This window comes from Mastomys coucha, unplaced genomic scaffold (assembly GCF_008632895.1).
Source record: "Mastomys coucha isolate ucsf_1 unplaced genomic scaffold, UCSF_Mcou_1 pScaffold22, whole genome shotgun sequence".
Classification (NCBI taxonomy): Eukaryota; Metazoa; Chordata; class Mammalia; order Rodentia; family Muridae; genus Mastomys; species Mastomys coucha.
In genome coordinates this window covers 176,619,426-176,645,506 of record NW_022196905.1, presented here as the reverse complement: position 1 = coordinate 176,645,506, position 26,081 = coordinate 176,619,426, and the positions used below count along the sequence as shown (strand labels likewise).

The window sequence follows — 26,081 nt, the reverse complement described above, 5'->3', positions numbered from 1 at the left end:
GAAGAAGAAGAAAAAGAAGAAGAAGAAGAAGAAGGAGAAGAAGAAGAAGAAGAAAAAGAAGAAGAAGAAGAGGAAGAAGAAGAAGAAGAAGCAGCTCATTGCTAAACCTCTAAAAGGTAGAAATTTTCCTTAGCTTAAAATCTTGAGAACAGCATGGAAGAAACCAAAGGTCTGTCGGCATGAACTGACTAAACAGTAGTGAAAGGGCCACAGTATTATGAGATAGGCCACAGACATATAGGCAATGTGTATATGTGAGTGACTGCTTACAAACTGCCACTGTGGCAGCATTACCAAAGCACAGATTTTTAATAGTGTGTACGTGTAGGCATGTGCACTTGAGTTCACATGTCTGGGGAGGCCAGAGATGTTGGATCTACCCAAAGTTGGAGGTATAGGTGGTCATAAGCTGCCTCAGACGGGTGCTAAGAATTGAACTCAGGACCTCTGGCAGAGTTGTACATATTCTTTCCTTTTGCACCATCCCTCAAACCACACCACCCACCCCAAAATATTTGTTAAGTGCTCAAATGCAAGGTGCAGAATAAGCATACATGACCTCTTTCAGATCAAATACATGCAAACACATGTTTTATCATCCCTGAAAAATACCACAAGAAACACTGTACAAATCAAAAGAAGTGAGGTGGATGATGGTGGGCGTGGCTTCTGCTATTGAATTTACCATGCATACTTTTATTGCATAGCAATATTTCTTATTGCTAATGTCATGGGAGCAAAGAATCATTGCATGATTTCTCTGTGATAGTGTTACGGATTTCCAGTTCTCTGGCAAGTCAATTGTAGTAAAAAATTTTAAACCTAAATCAAGAATTCTTAGAAAAATCAAAAAGCCAAACAAGCTGGGGAAATGCAACAAAGGCTTGTGAAGAGTTAAACTGATAAAGCACTGTGATTTTGAGAGCCAGTATGACAATGCCAAAAAGATATTATCTGAAAACTCAGAAAAATGGCGACGTAATTAGGCAGTATGCATGTGAGTGAACAACCTCACTAATTAGACCTATGAGTCACCAGCGAGGTGCTGTTTCCCATTAAACATCAGTGCCTTGTTAGGATGCCGGCCTGTAGAGGGGAAGCCCGGGGAAGGGATCTTACAGGTAGCAGGAAAGCTGTACAAACACACTCTGAGACCATGACATTCCCTGCCTGTCATTCCATGATCCCACCTTGGAAATGGCTGCTCAAATGCCAAACTCTTGTACCATGCCCTCCAAAAAAGTGGGGTCGAGGTTTACTGGTTCCTTCGGACCTGGACTCATGTACATTGGACAGAGATCCCAACTGCTATGGCATCACTGCAGTTCCTGCACCTGCCCAGCTGCTGTAGCTACAAAGACCAGGTACCCTCCTGCAGGAATGCTACAGCCTTGCCCTCATAGGCTGCTCCAAATGTGCCCAGGGCTGTCTGCAGAGGAGCATCTGAGGAGTGCTTGCTTATGCACTGACTCAAGGACAGAGCTGCTCCCGTGTGTAAATACAAGGATGCGTACAACCCTAGATTCAGTTTTCACACATCTCTGCTATGTTCTTTTGTCTACAAAGTCTGTCAATGATGATAAAGGTTCATGACCCCCGAACAGAAAAGAAAACAAACAAACAATAAAACTTCCACAAAGAAATACAACCAAGCCAGGTGTGGTACCTCAGGCCTATAATCTTAAAGCTCAGAAGGCAGAAACAGGCTTGCCACAAGCTCGAGGACCTCCTGGCAAAGGCCTCAAAAGAACAGAGGGGGGAGGAAAAAAAATACCACCAGCAAAACAGAGAAAAGTTCATCACAGAGTTACAATAAGAGGCAAGTGTTCACATGGCTGAGCCAAGGGAACACAGTTAAATAAAGAGCGAAAATGGCCTTCCTAACTATTACATAAGCACTCACCCTTACTGTGCAGTTAGAGAGACCCTGAAATGTAATGGACAATAGCTTTGATTTTAAGAAAAAAATCAATATTTAAATAATTTATATAGTGAGTTAAGTTCATATTTTAAGAACCTAAGCTTAAAGAGGGAGCAAAGAGAAACCATGGAATGGTTATGGAACACAGTACTGCTGTGAGTGGTGCTTCCCCCTTTCCCAGCCAAATTTCTGTTATAATATGGGGGAAATTAGTTTCTATAAGATTGCACTATGTCATGTCCCCAGTATATATAAAAAGAAGGAAGAGGAGGAGGAGGAGATGGAAGAAGAGAAAGAAGAAGAGGAGAAGGAGGAGATGGAAGAAGAGAAGGAAGAAGAGGAGGAGGAGATGGAGGAAGAGGCGGAAGAAGAGGAGGAGGAGGAGATGGAAGAAAAGAAGGAAGAAGAGGAGGAGGAGGAGATGGAGGAAGAGAAGGAAGAAGAGGAGGAGGAAGAAGAGAAGGAAGAAGAGAAGAGGAGGATTTTACCTACAGGCTTATCAGATTTCCAAATACACATCTGAAAGTTTATATCTTCTGGAAAATGGTAGTTCCAGCAGCAGGTGAACTCTTCAGAGTTCTAATCATGTACAAAGCATCCTTCTAGGCAATATATGTGCATTAATTCATCCCTCAGGACAAAAACTATTGTGACTTCCAAAGGCACACAGCTGACAGTGCTGAAACAGCAGAGCCTAGCTATCCACAACCAACTGACCACTGTATTAGAGTGCTTCAATTTTACTGTTATTAAAAAAACTCCTTGCTTTTCCCTTTTAGTTTAATTTTGTTTATTATTATGGGGTGTGTGAGTGTGTGTGTGTGTGTGTGTGTGTGTGTGTGTGTGTATGAGTAGTAGTAGAAGCAGTAGAAGAAAAAGATTTGGCACATTGCTCCAGCATAAATACAGAAATCAGAGAATGTCCTTGTGGACATCATTCTCTCCTTCCACTTTTACTTGGGCTCCAGGGATTGAATTCAGGTCTTCAGGTTTGCATGCATGCCAATCGCCTGTGCCACTGAGCCATCTTACCAGCCTAGAATGTTTCAACTTTAAAAAGCAGCATAAATCCTATGTTTCAAATCAAAGCAGAAAGAATACAAACCATATATATTTTTTTAATATTCTGAACTTATAAGCATTTCCGTCAAAAGGCAACAGAGAATATTTGGGAAAAATGAAAGGTAAAGACAGGAAAACTCAAGTAGTAACAGACAGATCAATTCAAGAAACCCTGGCTTCCGGAAGTCAGTTACATCCAGATGAATGATATGCATAGAATAGGGTACTGAGAAGCAAACTTAGTTAAAGCCGTACTTTCTCTTACTCTAGAGTTACAAGCAATACGTAAAGAGAGTAGAGATGTAAAGGGTTCACAGCTAAACAATAACTGTGTTAAATTCCAATCGCTTTTCTCAGGGGCTGTTATGGTAAGATTTACAGCGAGGCAAACCAATGTCCTCACATACAGTCCTATGGATTACCGAGGCATCCAGCCATCATGCTTTGGGGATGACCTATGGCCCTTTCTTCCCTGTACTCTGACCTGGAGGAAGTGGTCACACTTGGACACCGTGTCCCTTGCATATCATCTGAGGCTGTCTTTCCACTGGCACAGCTGCAAATGCCTCCCAGGGTTCAGCAGAAGGCTGCCCAGTGGCAAACGCCATGCTGGAATAGTGCTTCAGAGGTCTAATTCAAGGGCCATCAAGAGTCACTGCCAAAAATGTCGGGTCCCGAAATGTCATTCAAATAAGGAACCCCCTTCCTTATCATAACTCCTACATGCCAAATGCTTTGAGCACACAATCTCTATCATGCCCACCACGGCCTTCAGCCCCCTTCACCTACTGAGACCGACTTCCTTCTTCCTGTGGTCACCTGAAAGCTATCTCTAACACTCAGCCGCAGAGTGGCCTCACAGGCATGGCCGTGGCATGCTTTTCTCAGAGCTCACACCCCTGACCATGACCTCTGCTGACTCCACACTGCAGCCCCAGCTATTAGTGGTATGGTAGACATTTTCTGCAGAATCTCCCCTCTGAGAGATGAACAGAAGAGGCTAAAGCAAACCCAGACTGCTCTTACGGAAGTCACTTACTGGCTAAAGCTAATCTCCACTGGAAAGCTAAGGGTCCAGCGATCCTTACCTCATAGGGTTACCAAGGATCTGAGTAAGATCACTCGAGTGAGGGCTCTGAGTGTGCTGAAAGCTCAGCACAAGCTCAATCTCTTGGTGTCCTCCAACCATACCCCTAACAATGACAGACGGACCACTGAATTAGAATGCTTCAATTTTACTGTTATTAAAAAAAATATATCTCCTTGCTTTTCCTTTTTAATTTTTTCTAATGGGGTTTGTGTGTGTGTGTGTGTGTGTGTGTGTGTGTGTGTGTGTGTGTGTGTGTGTATGTAGTAGTAGTAGTAATAGTAGTAGTAGCAGTAGTAGTAGTAGATTGGGCACATGCTCCAGCATAAATGCAGAAATCAGAGGATGTTCTTGTGGAGTTCATAGACATGATGGCATGCATGTGCATGTGTGTGTGTGCATGTACGTGTCATTGTGTATGTGTGTGTGTGTGCACAGGTGTGCAAGACACCCCAGGGATCTTCCTTTCTTAGGAAAGTGCTAGGTAGGAAAGTGTGTGAGCAGTAGTAGAAGTAGTAGAAGAAGAAGATTTGGCGCATGCTCCAGCATAAATACAGAAATCAGAGAATGTCCTGGTATTCTAGCTGCTAGGATTGCAGCTGCATGCTAAGACAAGCAGCTTTTTGCGTGGGTACTAGGATCCTAACCCAGGTCCTCCCGCTACCCACTGAGCCACCTCTCCATCACTTCCACAACTATTCTTAAGCTCTCTCTTTTCAAACAAGGGAGGGATAAAGGGTTGTGCTCCTTACTACCCCTAACTCGCTACTGCTAGCATGTAGTTCTAACACCATGTCAAGGGTACATGACTCATCCTGGGAACAATAAGGATCTGAGATGATGCATCTTGGGAGCGGGAGGATCTGAGCTGTTTAACTCTTTGAATCTCTCGACATTTAATAGGCTAATAACAGGAAGACATCTCAACAAAATCTCTCTCAACAAAGAAACCTATAAGTAGCAGTCACACATGCTTGACAACACCCACTTTAATTGGTGCTGTCTTCAGAGTCTGAAAATGACTGATGGCCTTGATCCTTCCAAAGGAGAGGCAAATAAATAACCAAGAACGTAGTGATCCTTAGCAAAAAGGTAACTTTCTCTCCTTCAAAAGGGATGATTAGCTTTGAAAGGTTTCAGAAAGACTTGGTGATGATGCTGGTGTTGATGCTGGTGATGCTGCCCATACCATCATTCTCTCAGGCTCTGCCTGGGATTTACTGCAACAAAGTATCCAGGCTCTGAGTCAACTGGAGAGAGGAATGTGGACATTCCTTTCTACCTAGTCTTCCTCATCAAGTAAATCTAAACAGGGAGTCAGTTTCTCTTTAAATGAGCGGATTTTTTTTTTCCCCTAGAAAAATGAGAAGCCAAACATCTCACAAACACCCAACGATTTCTATCTCTAGATGGTCAGATTCCATAAATGAAGGACCATTCATCACGTTAAGATCCCACACCCACGGCCAAAGGGGTGCATTTTCCTTTATTCTCCTAAAACTTCCAGCGCAGCTCAGATGTCTGTGAACAGCGGGGATTCAAATGTGACTGGTGACAGACTCAAGCTGGTAAACTGTCCTGTGTGGTAATATCCTAATATTGAAATATTCCCAGCCCTTACCAGCTTATCTATCTGTGGCCTAAGGATCAAGCACTCCGGGCATATCACTCAAAATGTACCAAAAAAAAAAAATCATAAAAGCTCTATGCCGAAGATAGAAGTTCCACAGACTCATTCTCTCCCATGTGTTCTTTGTCATCCTATGTGGGTCATGTGTGGGTGATCTCTCTCTCACACACACACACACACACACACCAGAATAAACTCTACCTGCTGTACTCACTATCCCTAAGAAGAGAATCCCAATATGGCCATGAGAGAGATGGCCAGTCAATGGGGAAGCACCCAAACTCTTAAGCCATGCCCTGCAAAGAAAGTTGGCACGCAGAGCCAGGTGGAAGAATTCCCAAGCAATCCATCCCAGGGAGGAGGCCCGGCCCTGCCTTGGCGCTCCTTGCCCACACAAGCACTTGGCTCGAAGGTCATGCTTGCACAGTTCTGTGATGGTAGGAAATACCAGTGAAGTGTTCACTTTAAAATGGTTGATCTTACATTTGATAGATTTTACCTTGAGAGGAGGAGGAAGAGGGGAGAAGAGGTGGGGGTGACATGAGGAAGAGAAAGGGAAGGAGGAGGAGGGAGAGGGGGAAGAAGGGGATGGAGGAGGAGGGGAGGGAGGAGGAGGGGAGGGAGGAGGAGGGGAGGGAGGAGGAGGCATAAGAAGCAAAAGGCAGCACGGGCACCCACAGCAAGCACTTGACTCATGAAGCCACCCCACCCCAAAACATTCTCTAGCAAGTGCCATTGTGCAGACTGTGAGAGGAAGTGGGGACAGCCTGGGTGCCCAAGGCTAAGGTTTGGAGCCGCAGGAACTTTCCGGAAGCAAACAGGGAGAGCCTCTAGGCATCTGGCATCCCACAAAGCTGCCTGGCTCCTCTGACCACCCTGTCACTCTCCAGGCACACACCACTGTGGTCCTCGATGTTTGTATTCTCTACCTTTCATGGGTGTCCTGTTGCTCAGGGACTCCTCCCTCATGTATTCTTTTTTAAGAAAACCAAAATAAAAAAAAAAAACAAGCCTCGGTGTTTCCAGCTTAGGACATTACACTGAAGAAATAAATGTTTTTTGAGCACTTACTGCCAAAAATAAAAATAACTCCAGAATTTTCCTTCTCATTCTCTACAAAGAAGTCAGCCTGCTGGCAAGGATATCTGGGAATTGTTATCGACGCAGCTGCCAAGTATGCAGTACACACGGGCTTGTCTGTACCACAGCCAGCCACTCCACCACGGTCTTCTCTGGATCTCCAATCAATAGGCCGGACCCAGGGTGGAATTCTGGGAGGCAACATTGCCTGGAAGAGGGTAAAGCCACTGGGAAAAAAAAAATCTGCCTTCCTGGACCCATTCCACTTCCACCAATCATGGGTTCCTGTTCCTCCGTCACTGAACCTTTCCCCCTATGGAAGTCAAAGTTAAGGGGAAGGTCTGAGCCAATCAGGGGAGGAAGAGCTAAGAGAGCTCTGCTTTAGGAGGAAGAGTCACCAGTGCCCTAGGGGACTAGACATAAGGTCAGGTAGCAGAAGGCTTTAGACAGCCAGCTCCTACATGCTCGACGAGGTATCCTGACCATCCGTCCCCTCTCCATTTATTTCTGTGAGACTTTGTACAAAAGGGGGAAGAACACAAACAAGAAACAAAAAAATCGCATGGTAAACCTCAACATATACACTTGCAGACAGAGAACACCAGAAAATGGCCCAAAACCCACTTACAAGGAATCAGAGATAACACAAAGTCTTGACCTCTCAGAACCAGTGGCTGTGTAGTTCCTCCCACCTGCTCAGCCATTTCCAGTGCTACCCAGTCGGCTGCCATGAAACATCAGAGGGCAAAAGAAGAGTCCCTAAGGCATAGTACCATCCCTCAGAGAAGGGGTGGTGGGAGGGGGAGTCTCTTAAGTTTCATGAGTTGGTCACATGCATTCTGGGGGTGTCTGAGATGCCTGCCTATCAGTCGTTCTGAGGAGACGGCGGCCGGTTTTCACTAAGGCCAGAGCAGCACTAGAGAATGTGTACCTGTGTGCTTTCACTTCCTCCGAGGGAAAGGCCACCAACCCCTGGAGAAAGACAAAGTGAGGCCCCCGACTCCCAGCAACTGGTTTCCTGTCAGAAAGTCTGAGCCTGAGAGACCTAAGGCCTGGCTGGCTGAGCCCGCCCCAAATAGACCTTCCTGTGTATTTCCACAGACACTGGCACAGAGCTGCAGGTGACAAGAGAGGGTAAAGACTTGGCCAGCACTTGCCACGGTTTTCAACAACTCAAACAGAAGCCCACTAATGATGGCTGCTGAGTCTTTCATTAGGTTGTTCCCAATGGGGAGACAAGAATTAAGAACCAAAGCGGGGAGAAAAGAAACATTCACTCCAGAACTGGCCCTTCCCACACACCCTTTCCTGTGCAATGGGCAAAACTGGCACTTCCTCCCAGTCATGGGGAAAGCTCTGCTATTCTAGCTCCTTGCCTACTCCTTCCCAAACATCCCTGAGGGTGCCCATCCATGTGTTAGATATCAGATAAAGTGAGGGTGCCCATCCATGTGTTAGATATCAGATAAAGTGAGGGTGCCCATCCATGTGTTAGATATCAGATAAAGTGAACGAGAGAAAGAGCCAGGCTCACCAGGGAGCAAGAAGAGAAGCAGGAGGCAGGCCATCACATAAACTGTGGGTTACAAACAAAAACGCTTTCTCTGAGGAGAAGTTCTCAGGTACCTGAGCAGGGTACACCCTAGAACTTGAGAGTACACCCTAGAACTGAAAAGCAGGGACTCCTATACCTTAAAAGAACCTGAGTACTCTGTAGACCTCTTTGAACTGTATTCTGTACAGCATTTCTTTTTCTTAATACATTATTAAAGGGTTTTTTTTTCTTTTTATGCAGAGCAAAGTCCTACAGAGTTCAATGAGGCCTGTTTATAAAAATAAAAACCCAGGGGGCATCAATATTAATACAGTGAAGCTAAAAAAGATATTGAATAAGCATGGTGGAGTTCAAAAACAATGACTAATTCAATCCAAGCAACTAGGTCATGCTCAGATTCCAGTAATTGTAAAATTTAGATATAATAAGGCAAGAACTTTGCTCCGCTTCAGTAGTCAAAATGAAGAGCCCATTCAAGGGCAAGTGCTTGTGGTCCGGACCCAGCAGGAGAGCTAGGACATCTGAGTACAGGAAGCAAGCCAAGGCAGGCTCACCATCCGGTAGGTACTACCTGGGAACTCGACAGTACAACAAAGGCGCCAGTCACTCAGAGAGCACCTGAGAGGCTTCCAGGGACCACAGCGCCTCAGGCAGGTCTCTGCTGAGAGGAAGCAAGTGAACAGACTAATCAAGAAAAGTATTAGGACATATACAACCACTCCTCGAAACAGAGAAATACTCTAAGTACCAGACAGACATGCATCATCAGACAATCAGACACACTCAGACCAGGACACACAGTCAGACTAGCATGCAGTCAGGCTGGTGCACACAGTTGGGTGTGTACAACAGATAGGCACACACTGTTAGACAAGTACACAGAGCCAGACAAACACACAGTCAGATGGGTAAACAACTATCAGACGGGCATCCACTCTCAGGCAGACACACATCATATGGGCACACACTGTAGGACAAGCACACACATACAGTTACACAGGCGCACACTGTCAGACAGGCATACAAAGTAAGACAGGTTACATACGGTCCGGCAGGTACACACTAGGTGCAAAGGAAAATGAAGGGTACTTCTGAGATATGGAAATGGTCTATGTGAGTGAACGTGGCCAAAAGCAAAGAAAACCAGATAATTAAGCTTACTGGATTACTTTCTTCTTGCTTAAAATTACCACTCATAACTTGGAGGGTAAATATTTGAATATGAGTGGAAGCTTATATTCAAAGTCACTTAGACTAAGACATATTCTTCCAACTCAAAACCACAAAGCCATCATTCGATTGCTGAAATGTTATCAATGTACTGCAATCTTGCTGTGGTCCAATGTAGTAGCCACTTAGTTCATCAGGCCAGCCAACCTCAGGAGGCTGACCATTCTGGTTTAAATGATACTGACAGAAGAGAAGGAAAACATGAATAAACATCCCTTAGGAAGAACAGTGCACTCTGGGAATGAGAGCCCAGGACCAATTACAGGGGAGGAATGGAAGAGGGTAGTAGGTACAGGCAGGAGTCTGAACCCAGTGATAATCTGAGAAATGATTGTGTTTGTGTGTGCACACACAATTCAGCACATGTGTGGAGGCCTGTTCAACCTTCTACCTTTACGTGGGTTCTGGGAATAGAACTCAGGTGTCTAGGATTGCAAGACAAGTCCCTTTACCTACTGAGCTACAGCAACATTTAAGTATCTTACAGGCCTGTCTTTAGTTTCTGGAAGAACTCTGGAGAGCTAGTGAGATGCCCCAGCAGTTAAGAACACTGGTTCCTCTTCTGGAGTACCAGGGTTCAATTCCCAGCACCCACATGGCCGCTAACAACTATCCATAACTCCATTTCTGGGCATCCCACCTCCTCTTCTGTACAGACAGACAGACATGCAGACTAAACATCCATGCAGATAGAAGAAATAAATAAATCTTTACTTAACACACTCATATATCAGCCCAATTGTCTTACATAAAAATCTATAATAAATAAATCTTAACTAAGATCTGTAATCTCATTGACAGTGTGATTGGATCTCATCCACGAGAAATTTTAAACCCATGGTTGCTGGCCAAGGATCTCCAAAATTAAAGCAAGAGAACTCCAGCTCGGCTTCATTCAGCCAGCTAAGCAGCTCTCGACAGAGAATGGAGTTGAGCAAGATCAGAATGGGTTTTCCATATAAGAACACTTTAAAAATTTTTAATGGGATGGATGCTTCAGCTGAATGGTACCAGGCAACATGGGAAATGGCACTCAATGTCCCAAGGGGAGACAAAAACAAAAAAACAAAAAAAAACATAAAATAATCAGTTTTTAAACCATTGTATGTAAAATTGTGGGTTTACAAGAGAACCTGAAACTTTAATGAAGTGTAAAAGGAAGTCTCCAATTTTCTGTCCCTAAGAAGTGAATGACTCCATAGAAAGACAGAAAGCTACCCAAAGACTAAAGCTTCTACGAAGCTGAAACATGTCTTAATCACCAAGGGTATGTCCTCTCATAACCGAACACCCAATCTGCCATTTCTCCCTCGTGTCATTGAGATTTACTACTCGTAGTTCTTAGCAGACCTTTCAGGATTATGACACTTACGAATAAAGGCTGGGAACCCCAGAAAAAAAGATGAGCGAAAAACAAATCCTGTTCTTTTTGTTGTTGTTGTCAACGTGTAAAGAAAAACAATACTGTCAGCCTTCCCAATATTTCTGATTTCTCTGCTACTTTAGGGGTAAAAAAATATAAGCCAAGACAAATTTTTTAAAAAATAACATTTCTGTCACAAATAAGATAGAAACGTTCCATGCATGTTTTAAAAAAAAATAATAACTGCTGGCATATTTCTCAATATAGATGTGTATTCTTACAATTCTTCTCTTTTCCTTTCTCAACTTTGAAAAGTAATGTCTTCCTTATAACTTGGATTGCCAGCTGGGGGCAGCAATGGAAAAAGGCAAATGGAGACACAAGTGGGGCCTTCCTATTGTCTAGTCATCTCCCTATGCAACAGAAGTAAAAACTTAAGAGAGGAGGTGAGGGTAGAAATCACCCCAGCCTCACTGTCTTCCTAGTAGAATTCTTCAACCCCAACTGGTGGTCCTCGTTCTCTAACCTATGCCCTTCCCTTTGGCATGCATGGCATTAATTTAATTCATACTCTATCTCTGCATTAAGCAAGACCTGGTTTCAGAGAACTCTCTCTGTTGAGTACCCCCCCGGGAGTAGAGGGCTCCTTTGCACAACTTAGTAACACAGCAAGGAAGATGTTTGCCTTCCATGAATAAAATCCAATGGCAAACACATGGAGGCATCCACTGAGTCAGGACCGGTTGACAAGATACCAGATAATCACACAGAATGGTTATCTCCACTGGCTGGTAATCCAATGTGGTGGCTTTTCTCACACTGAAGAATCAAGCCTAGATCTAGGGCAACAGAAAGACCTTGCCTTCGGAAACGTTGGTGTCCTGTTCCTTCCGGCACTGTGACAGGCTGCATTCTAGTTGCCACCCCGGCCAAGACAAAGATCAGAGCGGCATTCAGTCTTCCCATTCATCACTCCTCAACCAACCCTGGGCAATGGGGAACCAAGGTGAGAAGGGCTCGGCGGCCCTATTGTTACAGGATCTGTGCTAAGGATGCTTGTAACACTATGGGGGGGGGGGGAATGTGCACAAATCAGCTGTTAGAGAACCTCTAACGACAAGGAAACAGTTCCTACCTAAAAGTGTTCGACTAATTAACCAGGGGTGGGGGGTGAGGGGTGGGGTGAGAAACCTTCCAGACAAGAACAGTAAAAAGACCAGGAGTTCCCAGGACAGGTAAGAGAGGATAAAGGAGCACAAAGGCCTTTTTTTTCAGGGTGGTAAAACTACCCTAGATAACATTACAATGATAGACACATGTCATTCATTATGCAATTGCCCCAAACCCACAAGAATAAACACCCAAAGGGATCAGTAATGTAAGCTAGGAATTCCAGGCGAGGATTCGCTCCTGAGGGTGGAGGGATGGAGTGAACTGACTGGTCCTGTGCAAAGAATGATGAATGAGGGTGGGGAGCCTATGCTTTGGGGGAGGAGGGGGCAGATGGAAAGCCAGACTTTCTGTTCTTCAGTGTTGCTGAACCTTTAAAATTGCTTTTTAAATGAAGGGTTCCTAGTTTATTTGCTTGCTTGCTTGCTTGCTTGTTTTAAAGCTTAAACAACTTTGTCCTAAATTCTCTCGTTCACCTATAACTGTTTACAAAAGGAAAAAGAAAAGAAAACTATTGGGAAACACACCCTAGAAGGCGCTTGGGTTTTCTTTTCTTGCTTTCTTCCCCTCCTTCACTTAAAAACCACCTTCGGAAAGCCCCATTTACCAAGAAGCTATCTCATGATGTCTGCAGAGCTCAAAACTGCCAAGAAATGTCAGAGGAAACTCCCTTCAGAGAAGTGAGTCCTCTCTCTTCTCTGGAGCTGGTCAAGTCTGCACTGCCGAGAGGCAGGCATGCGTTACAGACTACTCAGCCATCACTCATCCCGATTACAGAACATTCTTGGGATTTCTCCGGGAAAAGCCAGTCCTAACTCTGACTTGCTGGTTACACGAGGACTTTAAACAAAAGAATATGACCTCCGACTCAGACTCAGGCTCCTCTCTCTGATGGACGTGTGTCTAATGCCTGTGAGAATGGAGGAGGCTCAGACAGGTCTAACATCACACTCATCCCAGCCTCTGTGCAATCACCTGAGATTGCCTTCTGCAAATGTGACTGGCTTGCATAGAATAATAACGGCAGGTTGGAAATGTGTAAATCTGGCAGTTTGAGTCTCTCTATTAGAAGAGAATGACGCTCGTGGCACAAGTTCACCTGGCGGACCGCCCTTGATTTACCTTGAAAGGCTTTCCTGGAAAGCCTGAGACTACAGAAACATTCGTGCCACGTGAGAAACAAGTCTCCAAAACACAGCACAAGGCAAACCGTCACAGAATCCCAAATAGCCTCTCCACCTACCTGGGAAAGCGTGTGGATTTGGCGACCCTCTCTTAAGGCACTTAGAACAGAGGATGTGCACAGTGTAGTGCAGTCCAGGCCACTCCTGAAGTAGGACATTCAGCTCCTCTACCAAAGGGGTGATGGCTTGCCATGCGGTCCATATATTTGGTAAGGATGCGTGGCTGGCAATGGACAGGGTGTCTGGCTGCAGGACCCCCTTGGCAGGTCTGTAACTCACCACCACGGGAACTTTCCCTCTATATGCAAAGATCTGAAATTTCCCATCCGACCTGTGCACCACATGGCTGTTGATCTGGACACTGTAACGTGCAAACAATCCAGGTGGAAAGGTAAAGGGAAAACTATATTCGATCTGCAACTGTTCAGCCACAAAAGATTGCCCGGCTAGGTTGGTGCCATTAATCCAGGCCTCAGCATGAGGCACCTCATTCTGCACGTAGCATGGGAACTTGTACCAAGCCGTGGAGCCATTCAAAGGCTTACCCTTGGGTTTATTGAGGCAGTAACAGAGTCCCATCTTCTCCAACAGCTCCAGCAGGAGCTGCAAGTCCTGCTGGGCCTGGACGTGAGGCTTAAGCAGCAACCGAATGATGTGGGCTGGCAGAAGCCCATGCAGCAGAAAGCCTTCCACATAATGATGAAGCTGGGTGGCCCGGAGTGGGTCCTGACCCGGGGTGGGCACTGCTATGGTGGGGAAACTTTCCCCCTCCCCTTCCCCCTCCCCATTGGTCCCTAGGAGCAGTTTATGCAGCAGCAAAGAAGCATCTCTCTGGAAAAAGACATTGAGGATGTCAATGAGGCGGGTGAGGTTGTGGAAGACATGCTCCTTGAGGGCCGGGCTATCCTCAAAATAGAGCAGTTTGCCGCTCTCATGCAGGTAGGAAAGAGCGCTCTGGAGCCGGTCCTCAGTCAGACCTGCCTGCAGGCCCAGGCGGGCAGAGTCCCACCAGCTTAGCCACAGTCGTTGCGCCTGAGGTGGCTGGAAATGCAGTTCCTCCAGTACCTGCCAAGATCGAGGCAGGACTCTGTGTAAGTTGGGGAAGATTTCTCGGTGCTCCGCCACAGAGAGCAGTTTGTCTCGAAGGCGTTGCAATTGGAGGGGGTCCCTGCAGCTAACAGGCAACACGGGCGAGAGGATCTGCAGCCGGTGGTTAAGCAGGTATTGAAAATGGGCCTTGCGCCTCCGAAGGTTCTTGTCCGAAACACCGTAGTAGGCTGCGTGGGGGCTGGCAGAGCGCAGCTCGAAGTCCCGAGCCAGGGCCTCATCGACCACCTTAGCTAGATGGCTTAGGCCCTCTGCATCGTGCTTCTCCTGCAGGGCGATCTGTCGGTGAATGTCCAGACACTTCTCCTCCAGCTCCCGCTCCCCACACAGGTCCGCGTGTGTGCCCACAATACACACCACGGCGTGGGGCACACGGGCCCCCACCCGATGCAAGAAGGAGCCCACGGTAGTGGGAAAGCAGCGAGGTTCATAGGTGGCCAAGTTGACCACGAGCACATACAGGGCTCCCGGGGAGAGGAAGAAGGGCTGTATCACCTCATAGCTTTCATCGCCGGCTAGGTCATACACAATGAACCGCAAGCCCCGCGAAGCATCCGCCGTCCAGCTGGTCACCTCGATGCCCTTACTCCCAAAGGGAGGGAAAGGTAGGTAGCTCTTCTCCTTGTCCCCTCCTCCTTGCCCTCCCTCCACTCTGTCCTCAGTGAGGCAGTGTCGAAGCAGGGTCTTTCCTGCAGCCTTGTGGCCCATCAGGAGCAGCTTGAGCCGGGGTTGCACCGCTGGCTGAGAATGAGCCAATTCCTTCTGGTAGGCTGCGATGTAAGGGATCCCCTTCATGCAGACTTCATAAGGGGGCTGGATCAGTGGGTTGTCCTTGATTTTCCACAAGCCTACCCGCGAGAGCTGGCCAAAGTTGTCGGGCAGAACCGCGATCTGGTTGCCCTGAAGTACCAGTTCCTCCAGGCCAGTCAGCTCCACAATGGAGTCTGGCAGGTACCGGATGCGGTTATTATCCAGCCACAAGGTGAGAAGCCGGCCCAGCCCGGCGATAAGAGAGGGCACTGAGGTGAGCTGATTCCGACTAAGGTAGAGCTCCTCCAGACCAGCCAGGGGCAGCAGCGCAGCGGGGAACTCCTCGAAGAGGTTGGAAGACAGGTTGAGCATTTTGAGCCTTTGCAGACGGCTGAACTCGTCGGGCAGAGCCTGTAGCCCGTTGTTGTCTAGCATGAGGCTCTCCAAACTGGCCAGCTCACAGAAGCCGCTGGGCAGCGTGCCAAGCTCGGCCCCGCTAAGCCAGAGAATCTTGAGGGCACGCAGGGCACTGATATCCTCAGGTAGGCCTCGCAGCCGGTTGCTGGATACGTCCAGCTCCTCCAGGGCAGCCAGCTGCAGCAGCTGCTGGGGAAAGGCGGTGAGCTGGTTGTGGTCCACGTCAAGGGTACGCAGGTGGTTGAGGCAGGAGAAGGAATCTGGCAGATGCGCTAGCCGGTTGAAGCTGACATCCAGCTCCTCCAGGTGGGCCAGAGCACCCAGCTGGGCAGGCAGGGCTGGCAGCTGGTTGTGGCTCAGGTTGAGCTTGCGCAGCTCCCTTAGGGCGCTCACCACCTCGGCTCCCAGGATGGTCAGCCGGTTGTGGCTGACGTCCAGTTCGGTAAGGTGGTGACCCAGCTCCGCCACCGCAGGGGGCAGCCGGGCAAAGCGGTTCCTGCGCAAGATCAAGACGCGAAGGCTGCCCAGAGCTGACCCCAGACCTTCAGGCACATCCTCGAGCCCGTTGTTCCCCAGGTTCAGCACCTCAATGTCCCCGATGTTGGCCGGCAGCACCAGCTGGGGGGCTTCGGGGGACTCCAGTGAGTCGCCTCCGGACCCCGGGCAGCTGAGTGTGAGCTGGCGCAGGTTGCTCCGCAGCTTCCTGGCGCGCAGGGCGGCGTCCCGCCACAGCCTCACCGTCTTCAGGTTGCCACTGTCCTTGCCAGCCATGGCGGGGCCCCGCGCCGACAACCCTCACGCCGGTACCGGAGCCCGCAGCTGCATGCCGCGCTGGACTCCGGCCGGCGCCCAGCTCCTGGGCCCTCTAGTTCCCGCTGCTCCCGGGCCACCACCCCTGCGCGGCCGGCGGCCGTGGGTCCTAGCGCAGCCAGTGGCCGGGAGCCCGCAACTGGGGGGCGGCAGCGACGCAGGCAGCTTTGGGGGGCTCCGGGCAAGCGGCTCGGAGCTGGGCTGCGGCCGCACAACGCGGCTCGCATTCTCCGTGCTCCGGGGCCATGGGCGCGCCGGGCAGCAGGGCCGCCGCCCGCCGCGCCGCGGAGGATGCCTGCTCCTCCTCCAGCTCCGCCCGCCTCGCGGAGCCTCGGTAGCCGACTCCAGCCCCGCTACCCTCGCAGCGGCGGCCCGGAGGCCTGCGGCGTCGCCTCTCCGAGCTGCAGGAGGAGAGCGGCGCTCGGCTCCGCGGCGGGCATGCTGCGGGCGCAGGGCCGGGGCGCCGGAGGTGGCGGCGTCTCCTTGTCTCCGTTTCCCCGCGGCTCGGGCGGGAGCGCGAGCGCCGCGTCCCCGGCGCTGGGAGAGCGCGATCGGGAAGCTACAGCGCCGCCCGGTGGAGCGGCCCCCACGTGACCGGCGGAGGCGCCGCTTGTTCCCGGCACCGCCCCGGGGGCGGGAGTTGCGAGCGAGCGTAGGCTTCGGGGTTTGGGGGGCTCTAGCCGCGGTGGGGCCGGCGACGTGGACCTCGCCCTGTGCCAGGCGCACCAGATGCGCTCCTCAAGGCTGGTGTGGGACTCCGGGGTCTCTGGGTTGGGTTCTCCTACATCAGGCTCTTTGTTGGCCTTGGTCCCTAAGGATTTCTTATTCATCCCTAAGCATAGGATTTAGCTGGCTTTCTTGCTTATCCTTTCCATGCACCCTACGTCCACACCATTGTGGAGCCGGCAGAATTTAGGGACCCGGGTGTCAAAGGAGCTTAGAACAAGAGGGTGATTAAATAAAAGGCAGATGGGGGGAAAGTAGACAACCTTTTAATCCATTTGATAAGTAGTTATTGGGGAGTATTTATACGAGGTCAACGGAAGCCTAGTTTTTCAGCTCCCCAGGTTTGAGCCAGGACCTCTCTGGCCTGCTGTGGGTGGGCGGGAGTTGGAGGCAATGCAAGATGTCTTATCCCGGCTATCCCATCTATCCTCACAGCCGCATGCAACATGCTACATCTTGAATCCGACATTCCCGGTACTCCGTGGATTCAAAGAAATGACGGTAGTATCAGACACATTTTCTCTGTGCAGGGTTCAGTGTGGGTTTTTTCCACTGAGAGCAAGTTGGTTTGAGATCATATCAATACTTAAGTAATCTCCGAATTTATCAAAGTCTTAAAACCTGTCAAGACCATAGAAGTCAACTCTACCACTCCTTTCCCAGTTGCTTAATCACCTTATCTGAGGAACACTGATGGATAAAGCCTGGTTGAAAAGAACAGTCACTTTCATTGAGGGTGTGGCCACTGATAGCTCGCCAAAGCCCTAGCAGTTGGCTCTACACTGTGTTAAAAAGGGTAACGCAAGTTAGACTCAATTTGCAGGCAAGCAAGCAAAGAAGGAGTGAGAGAGGAGAGGAGGAAAACAGAGTTAGGAGGGAAATGAGAGCGGGGAGAGGTGGAGGGAGTTGAAGGGTGAACATGGTCCCTGGATGTCTACATACTTGGCTTAAAGCTAGCTATTAACCGATTCAATTCAAAACCCAAGGCTGGAAACTATTTGATTCCCTTTTTTAGATCCCTTGTATTTATTTTTTTGAAATTTTCATATATGTATCTATGTTCAGTGTATTTGTCTCTTCAAAGAGAGAAACCGACAGAAAATCCACCCCAGAGATGGATACCAAGCCCTGGGCATGCGTCCTGTAGTGAAAATGGGCCCAGGGTTACTAGATAGAGGTGGTGTGTGTGTGTGTGTGTGTGTGTGTGTGTGTGTGTGTGTGTGAGTGTGAGTGTTTCGTGTATTCTGAGTCATGGAGACTAAATTTTTTTTCCACAGAGGTAAAAAGAGGCCCAAATATACTAAGCAATTTATAGTCTGCCAGTAAATAGAGGGACTTTGCCGAGACCACAGTGGGATGGTGTGTTTGAGCACATCTGCCCCCTCAATGTTCATGAGTATGAGCTGATTTTTTCCACACTTTTGCTTTTAATAAATGGAATAATGTGAAGCTCGGCCTGAGGAGGAAACACAGGCAAGGGCTCAACGCCCTCTGCATCTTAAATAGCTCTGCTTCAGTCCTAAAGTGGTTTAGATGCATCTAAATAGCCCTTGATAAACTGTTGCCCTCTGGGGCCATTGGAAATCACTATTCTTCCATTGTAAATGTCTTCAGAAAACTCTTCTCCATTTGTCATTAGATAATCGATCATTTTGTTTATCTACTTAAGAGAGCTGAGTGGGGTCTGGGACCTGTCAGATTTTAGGCATGCCCCTTATCAACCCGGCTAGAAAGGAGGTGAGTTTCTGGTTGCCTGCCAGAAACTATCCTCTACTTACAAAGTCCTGCAAGATCCCTATGGCTAGAGTGATTTTTTTTTCCCCTGCAGTTCTAGAGTTTGAACCCAGGGTCTCCAGCTTGTGAGGCAAGGTGACTTCTGGGAGCAAAGTTCATCTGAGGAAGCCTGGGAGAAGTCTGTTCAAGAGCCCCTGAAGCTACGTGTCATCCTGCAGGCCTGTAGGATGGGATGGAAGCAAGAGGGTTTAAAGTGTGAGGTCATGGACACACTGCCTTCTTCAAGCAAAGAAGAACATGGAGTTCTTTGAAAGCTGGGCTGCTAAAAACAGAATGTTAAATCAGGAGAAAGAATAATTTAAGTAATGGAAAAAATGAAGAAAGGAAGGGAGGGTGGAAAAAAGGAAAGGAGGGAATGGGGAAGGAAGAAAAGAAGGAAAGGAAGAAGGAGGAAAGGGGAAAGGAAGGAGGGAATGAAAAAAGTAAAGGAAGGGAAGGGGGAACAAAGGAAGGAAATGGAAAGGGGAAGGATGGAAGAGGAAGAGGAAAAGGAAGGAAGGAAGGGAAGAGAAAAAGGAAAGAAGGGGAAGAAAAATGGAAGGAAGGGAATGGAAAAGGGAAGGAGGAAAGGGAGGAAGAAATAGAAAAAGGGAGGACGGGATGGAAAGGGAAAAAGGAAGGAAATGGAAAAAGAAAGAGGAGGAAGGAAGGAAGGAAGGAAGGAGGGAAGGAAGGATGGATGTTCTATATAACTTCTGCCATAGACATCCATCCTGACCTCCTGAGCCTATGCTCCAATTCCAAGTGGTTAATTTTCTGTTATGTCTAAGGGACATGTCCCCTCTACATTTTAGAACATTCTGTATATGACCTTAAATGTCTCCAACCTGGATGGAGAGCAGTGTAGTTTAGTTTGGGTCTGGGATTTCCCCAATGGCCCCCACAGTAAAGCTTAGTCCCTAGCATGTGACTATTGGGAGGTAGCCAAAACATTATGAAATGAGCCCTAACCAGGGGAAGTTGGGTCATTGGGGTTGTGCTCTCAAAGAAACTAATAAAACATCATCCCTTCCACTTCTTCTTTAACATACCCAGTTTCATGAAACAAGCACCCTTCCACCTCTATGCACCCCTCTCTGATGTCCTGCTTTGAGAGAAATCATAAAATCTCAACATGCTAATTGATCCTGGAGTGAGCCAAAATCAAGGTTTTCTATTTTTAAGTCCATTAACACAAATAGGATGAGGCAAGGGCTTGTGCTCATTCAAAAGGAATCAATTATGGGTAATAATAATAATAATATATATATAATATAATAATTCTAGGGTTGTATATGAGGCATCACTCGCTGTGTGCCCACAAGACTTCTCACTGGTAAATGAAATCAAGGTTCAAGGTTAGGACAAGCAGAACCTACATCTGTATACCTACACACACACACACACACAAAACACACACACACATACACTATATATATATATACATACATACATATATATATGTATATACACACACACATATGGTTATATCTGTTATATATGGATACATACGTCATATATAAATATATAAGCCAGCACATTTATATATTTAGGCACATAGATATGGGCCTCTATAGTTACTCCCACGTCCTGCAAATGGCAAGCTTCTCCTATCTCCCTTTTCTTAGCACAACCAGCTCACTTTGGCAAACACAGATTCTGATTATCAGAAGTTCTCTTATCTTGGATCCTTATCCAGCGTCATGGATGCAATCCATGGACTTTCTAAAACCTTCTGAGTGTAGACCTTTTAGTTAGCTCGTCTTTCTTCCTCTGACACGGTAGCCCCTGAGCAGCTACAGTGAGGATAATAGCATCCCATGCACAGAGTCTTGGCCTACAGTTTGGGGCACACGGTCTTCTTGGGGATGGAAAGAGCAAGGCTGTAGAGATGAGCCTAAAAAGACAGGAGTCCCAAGGCATCCCAGATAAAGATCTTCCATTTACTCCTCTGTCAATACCAGGCTAAGTGGAGGAACGGTGTGCCCTTATCCTAGCTAAGACTGCCCACAAACTCCAGATGAGCATTCCTGTCCTACACATCTTCACCGTCCTAACTCTCCTCTGTCTTGACAGATCTTTGACTCACACCCAGGCTGATGTCTCATTGCCATCCATGTGGCCTCGTCCCTCTCCATGATCTCCACCCCCATCGTGTCATCAGCCTTACCCTCTCAAAGGGCATGTCACCATTTCCTCTCCTGGGAATACACATTGAAATGGGAAACTTCCTTTGGATGCTGGTTTCTTCCTTGGTCTCTAAGGTGTCTGGTGTCATGTTACAGTTTTGGATTTTTCCAAAAGAACCTGGTAAGGACTAATTATTTCCCCCCAGGGATCAAGTTTGCAATTGTAGTAAGTGCTGCCAAATGACTGAAATCCAGGGGAGGCTGACTAGGGTTCCCGGTACCTAAGCTGACAGGAGTGCCCCAGACATCCCAAACAAAGATTATCCATTTTTGTATCTGTCGATACCAGGTGATGCAGACAGTTTCTTAGGTCAGAACTTAAGTCACCTGCCTTTTCTATTTATATTTTTCTACCTGCATTAAAAAGAGGCATGATTCTAAAATTCAGCTAAATACACGCTGATTTTTTTAATTTTGTCAGTAGTGATTTGGCTTTTTTGTTGAAGTTGGCTAACGTGCCAGTTTGTACAAGACTGAGGGGTTCCCCAGAATGAGAGGCATTCTGTGCTCAAAATCAGGCAGCCCTGAGAACTGAGTACAGCTACTTCCCCTACTGAGTTTTTTTTTTAAAGGAGCTGTTTTATCTTGCTCTTCTTTTATGCTTTAGTAGTTCCAGAAAACACTGTGTCCCAGAAAAGCCGTTCCTTCGCTTGGTCCAACTGCTTTAGAGTCTCAAAATAGTTCTGATTTCATTCACTCAGCTGTTCTGGAGTTCAGAAGTGAAGACACCCATGGCCAGAAGTTTTAACTAACTTAGAGTATGGAAAGGACCTGTCTGATTCTAAAAGGAAATTTGCTAGTCAAGCAACCTTACAGAGCTAATGACAATTAGGGCCAGGTTACTCCTCTTAGGAGAAGGTGACCTTCAACTCCCCTTGAAGTCTGGGAAGATTGACTCCTCCATCTATTTGGAACAAGCTCAGGACCTTTTAGAACCTTCACCTCTTTCGTTCTCAAATGGCCTCCATTTCTGTAAAGCCAAATGAAAAAGGAGATGGGCTATTCAAAGTCTTAGAGGCGAGATCACCTGTGCTATCTTTACCAGAATAGGAAGGAGAAGTTGAAAAGTATTGACTGAGACTAAAATTACAAGAGAGGAGAAATCTGGGGACCACCTGCCCTGACGTCTATGATGAAGGCAGAAGTGTTCACGTGCAACTCCCTGAGAAGAAACTTCCACTATTGTCCTCATCCTATAGCCAGAAATGCAGGCCACGTGGTAGAGACCACCAGATACGGAGTTCCAATGACTGCAGGGTCTGAGAGTCACCGCCAGTCACAGTAGCTGATGTGTATAAAGAACTCCCATGTCTGCAAGGCATGGTGCTGCTGCTCTTTCTCTAATACTCACAAGTTCCCTGAGTGGGGGGCTCTAATGCTACCCTAGGATTGAAAGCCAAGAGATAGTAGCAATAAGATCCCATCTCAAAGCACAGCAGAGGGCAATGCTCAGGCAGCTGGTCCCTGGGCTTGAAGATCTGCGCAAGGTAATGTGACCAGTCTTGGGTCTTTGAGTGTTTTAAGCCAAAGAGTAGTGACACCAGATGCAGAGGAGAGCTGGCATTGGCTTCAGGGGACATTGTACTGGGCTCTTATAGATACATTCAATGATGTCACACTGGACAGGCACAAACCTCTTAAACCAACAGCCTCCCCAAACCAACCGTGGCTCAGAGCTTGACATCTGCCCCCATTACCGCAAGAAAGGACCACAAGCTTGCTGCGAGCTGTTAGTTCATTTGCTTTACACAGATGGGATTTAACGTCGGTGTCTATGCAACCTGCACCTCAATTAAAAGGCAGTTCATAATCTATATTTTCATAAGTATATATATTTTTTAAAGACCCATTTGTCAAGGCTGAGATTAAGGGCAGAGATCAGACATCATTTGTTTGTGTTAATTTTTTTTTTAAATCTCATCCTTTCTTTCCCCCAAGTTTAATAAATCTGCCTTGGATGTGCCATCTGTGTTTGAATGCAAGCCAGGTCCTATCAGTGCTAGGGAAGAAGCCCAAGACTGGTCACCTGGCTGCAGACAGGGAGAATGAACAAGGCTTTCAAGATGCCAGCTCGTCCAGAGGGCAAAGGGCAAACTGCAGCAATATGTTTGCTGTTTTGTTCTTTACCCCCGGTCTACAGAAAACAAATTTATCTTGGAACGGGCAGCATTTAATTGAATGTTGGCTTGCTTTCTGCTTCCTGGTCAAGTGGGAACACGTAGGCTCCTGTGGAAGAGGATGGACAGCTGTGTACTTTTAGCATCTGTTGCCAGTACTTTCAGCTGAAGACGGTCATCACAGGCCATTTGATTGCCCTGGAGGCCCCGAGGATTTCTCGAATTGTCACCTGAAATCTCAGAACTTTCTCTGGGGCTGTGGAAGAGTGTCCCCACCCACCCACTACCACATTTACTGGCTTACCACCAGTTCCAGCCCCAATCCTGCAGCAGACAGTGTCTTTCAGAGAAGACACTCGGAAAAAAAAAAAAGAAGGCAAATTGGTTCAGAGAAAAGTGAATGGAAAACACCTGAGAAATAGTTGTGGCAAGCGAGGTGGACTTAAGTGTGTGAGGGAGGGAGTGAGGACAGAAAGGAGGCAAGAGAAACACTGAGTCTGCTTTGTGCCAGGGAGCACTCCCTGGCAGGCTTTGGAGAGGGTGCCTCTCTGTAGCTGTGTGCAAGGGGCAGCAAGGCCCCACTCTCCACAGCCTTCCCAGTCTCCATCAGCCAGTGAACACTGTCCAACTTCAGTTTCCACTTACTCCCTCCAAGGGTGGTGTGTGTGACACAGGCCCCTACAGTTCTGTCAGGGAGTTAATGGCCGGTCTAAAATTGAATGAGATTTGCTGACAGTGAGCCAGATAGGTGTTTTAAGATTCTACTTGGATATGTACAGTTTTTAAATTGTACTATGTCCCACTTTAACAAAAAAATTAGTGTACCTGTCTTGTTAGGGTTTCTATTGCTGTGAAGAGAAACCATGACCACAGCTACTCTTATAAAAGGAACCATTTCATTGAGGCTTGGCTTACAGTTCCAGAGGTCTTAGTCCATTGTCGTCATAGTGGGAAGCATGGCAGCATGTAGGCAGACATGGTGCTGAAAGTTCTACATCTTGATCTACAGGCAGCAGAAGGAGATTGTCTCTTGTAGCTTGAACATAGGTGAACATAAAGCACACCTCCACAGTGACACACTTTCTCCAACAAGGCTATACCTCCTGATAGCGCCACTCCCTATGGGGCCAAGCATCCAAACACATTGAAGGCCATGCCTATTCAAACCACCACACTAACTTATAAACGGGTCACACGGGATAGAAATCCCACCTTTATATTCTAATGTTTAAGCTGTATTTTAATTGTGTGTGTGTTTGTATGTTGGTATTTGTGAATGTACACATGAGGATGCCTACAGAAGCCAGATGAGAGCATCAGATCACCTGCAATGAGTTACAGGTAGTTTGTGAGACACCTGAAGTGAAGAAATATATACATTAGATTTTTTGACAGGGGGCTTACGAACTGTGGTCCGTGTAATCCAACAATGACTTCCTACCAGTGGAAAGTCCAAGCGTCCAGTAATTATTCAGTCTACAAGGCAGAATGTCTCACCTGGTCTTCAGTATGTGCGGGAACCCCAAAGACGTAGGCTGTCCTGTCAATGAAGGAATGCTCCTGAGCAAGACAAGAGAGCAAACAGGGAAAGATGGAAAAGGCAAGTTCCATTCTTCCATGTCCTTACATAGGCTTCCAGAAGGAGGCGTGGTCTAGATTAAAGTGGATCTTCCCACCTCAAAAGATCCAACTTAAATGTGGATCTTCCCACCAACCAGGCAGCACACACCAGCTGATATCAGGCCCCCAACACATACACAGCAGACGACGGCTGGGTCTGGACTCAGTCAGAGAAGATGCACCTAACCATCAAGAGACCAGAGGCCCTAGGGAGTGAGGAGGTCTGGTGGGGTAGGGATAGGAATAGGGGGCATCCTCGTGGAGTCAGGGTGAGGGAGGTATGGGATGTGGAACAGTCAGAGGGTGGGCTGGCAGGGGGATAAAGTCTGGATTGTAAAAAAAAGATGAAATTTTTTTTTTAAAAATGGGTCTTCCCACTTCAAATGATTCAACTAAGAAAACTTCCTTACAGGTGTACACATATGGTGTACACATAACACTTAGGTTCTAGTTAATTGCAAATGTACCCAAGTTGCCCACCAAAAATAACCAACAAAACACTCCTAACTGCTGAGCCATCTCTCCAGCCCTCATTACAAAAATGTTTAAGATTACAATGTCATATGTATTCACTGCTTTTCTCTTCCTATGATAGAATACCATAACCAAAGTGACTTTTATAAGGTATTATTTTGCCTTAGCATTCCAGAGGGATACGCTAGTTAGGTTTTGGTCAACTTAACACAAACAGGGTCATCTTAAAAGAGGGGAACATAACTGAGAAAATGCCTCCTTTGGATTGGCCTGTAAACAAGCATAAGAGGTGTTTTATTGATTAATGACTGATGTTGGAGGGCCCAGACCACTGTGAGTGGTGCCATGTTGGCAATTAGTCCTGAGATGTATGAAAAAGCAAGTTGAGCTATCTGGGCCAGCCAGTGCCCTGAGCAGACCTTGGGCGCAAGCTCCATAGCCAGTCCCATAACACCCAGAGGAAGCTCCACTCCCAGGCGCTCCAACATGCCCAGGATCAGAGGAGAGGAGAACACAACATCTGTCCCAATACCAGGAGTAACTGGGACCAGCAGGACCCAGGCACACAGGAACTCTGCCAGCCCAGTGGCTTGGGTTGCTTCGGGTCTGTCTGGGCCGGCCAGTGCCCTGAGCAGACCTTGGGTGCAAACTGCAGTCAGTCCCAAAGCACCCAGAGGAAGCTGCACTCCCAAGTGCTCTAACAAGCCCAGGGTCACAGGATCCTAGAATCACAGGATCACAGAGAAACCTTGACTCTGAGGAGTTCTGACACAACCAGGATCACAAGAAGGACAGGCTCCAGTCAGATTTAGCAAG

The 26,081-nt window shown here is 47.4% G+C and overlaps 1 protein-coding gene and 1 long non-coding RNA gene across 3 annotated transcripts in view; one reads left to right on the top strand and one right to left on the bottom strand.

The window, feature by feature from the left end:
• The window catches only part of Mfhas1 (malignant fibrous histiocytoma amplified sequence 1), a 94,722-nt gene extending 77,798 nt beyond the window's left edge, over nucleotides 1–16,924 (bottom strand). For both annotated transcript variants that reach the window (XR_004109877.1, XM_031339538.1), the window contains exon 1: nucleotides 13,342–16,924. Coding sequence is in view for 1 of the 2 variants with exons in the window: in XM_031339538.1 (XP_031195398.1) it covers nucleotides 13,342–16,327 (2,986 nt within the window). In the remaining variant the exon portion in view is untranslated. The remainder of the gene's footprint in view (nucleotides 1–13,341) is intronic.
• Nucleotides 6,281–10,979, top strand: LOC116069155. Its single transcript, XR_004109878.1, has 2 exons — nucleotides 6,281–8,895; nucleotides 10,367–10,979. It is a non-coding gene; the product is annotated as an uncharacterized LOC116069155 (long non-coding RNA).
• Nucleotides 16,925–26,081: the final 9,157 nt, after the last annotated feature.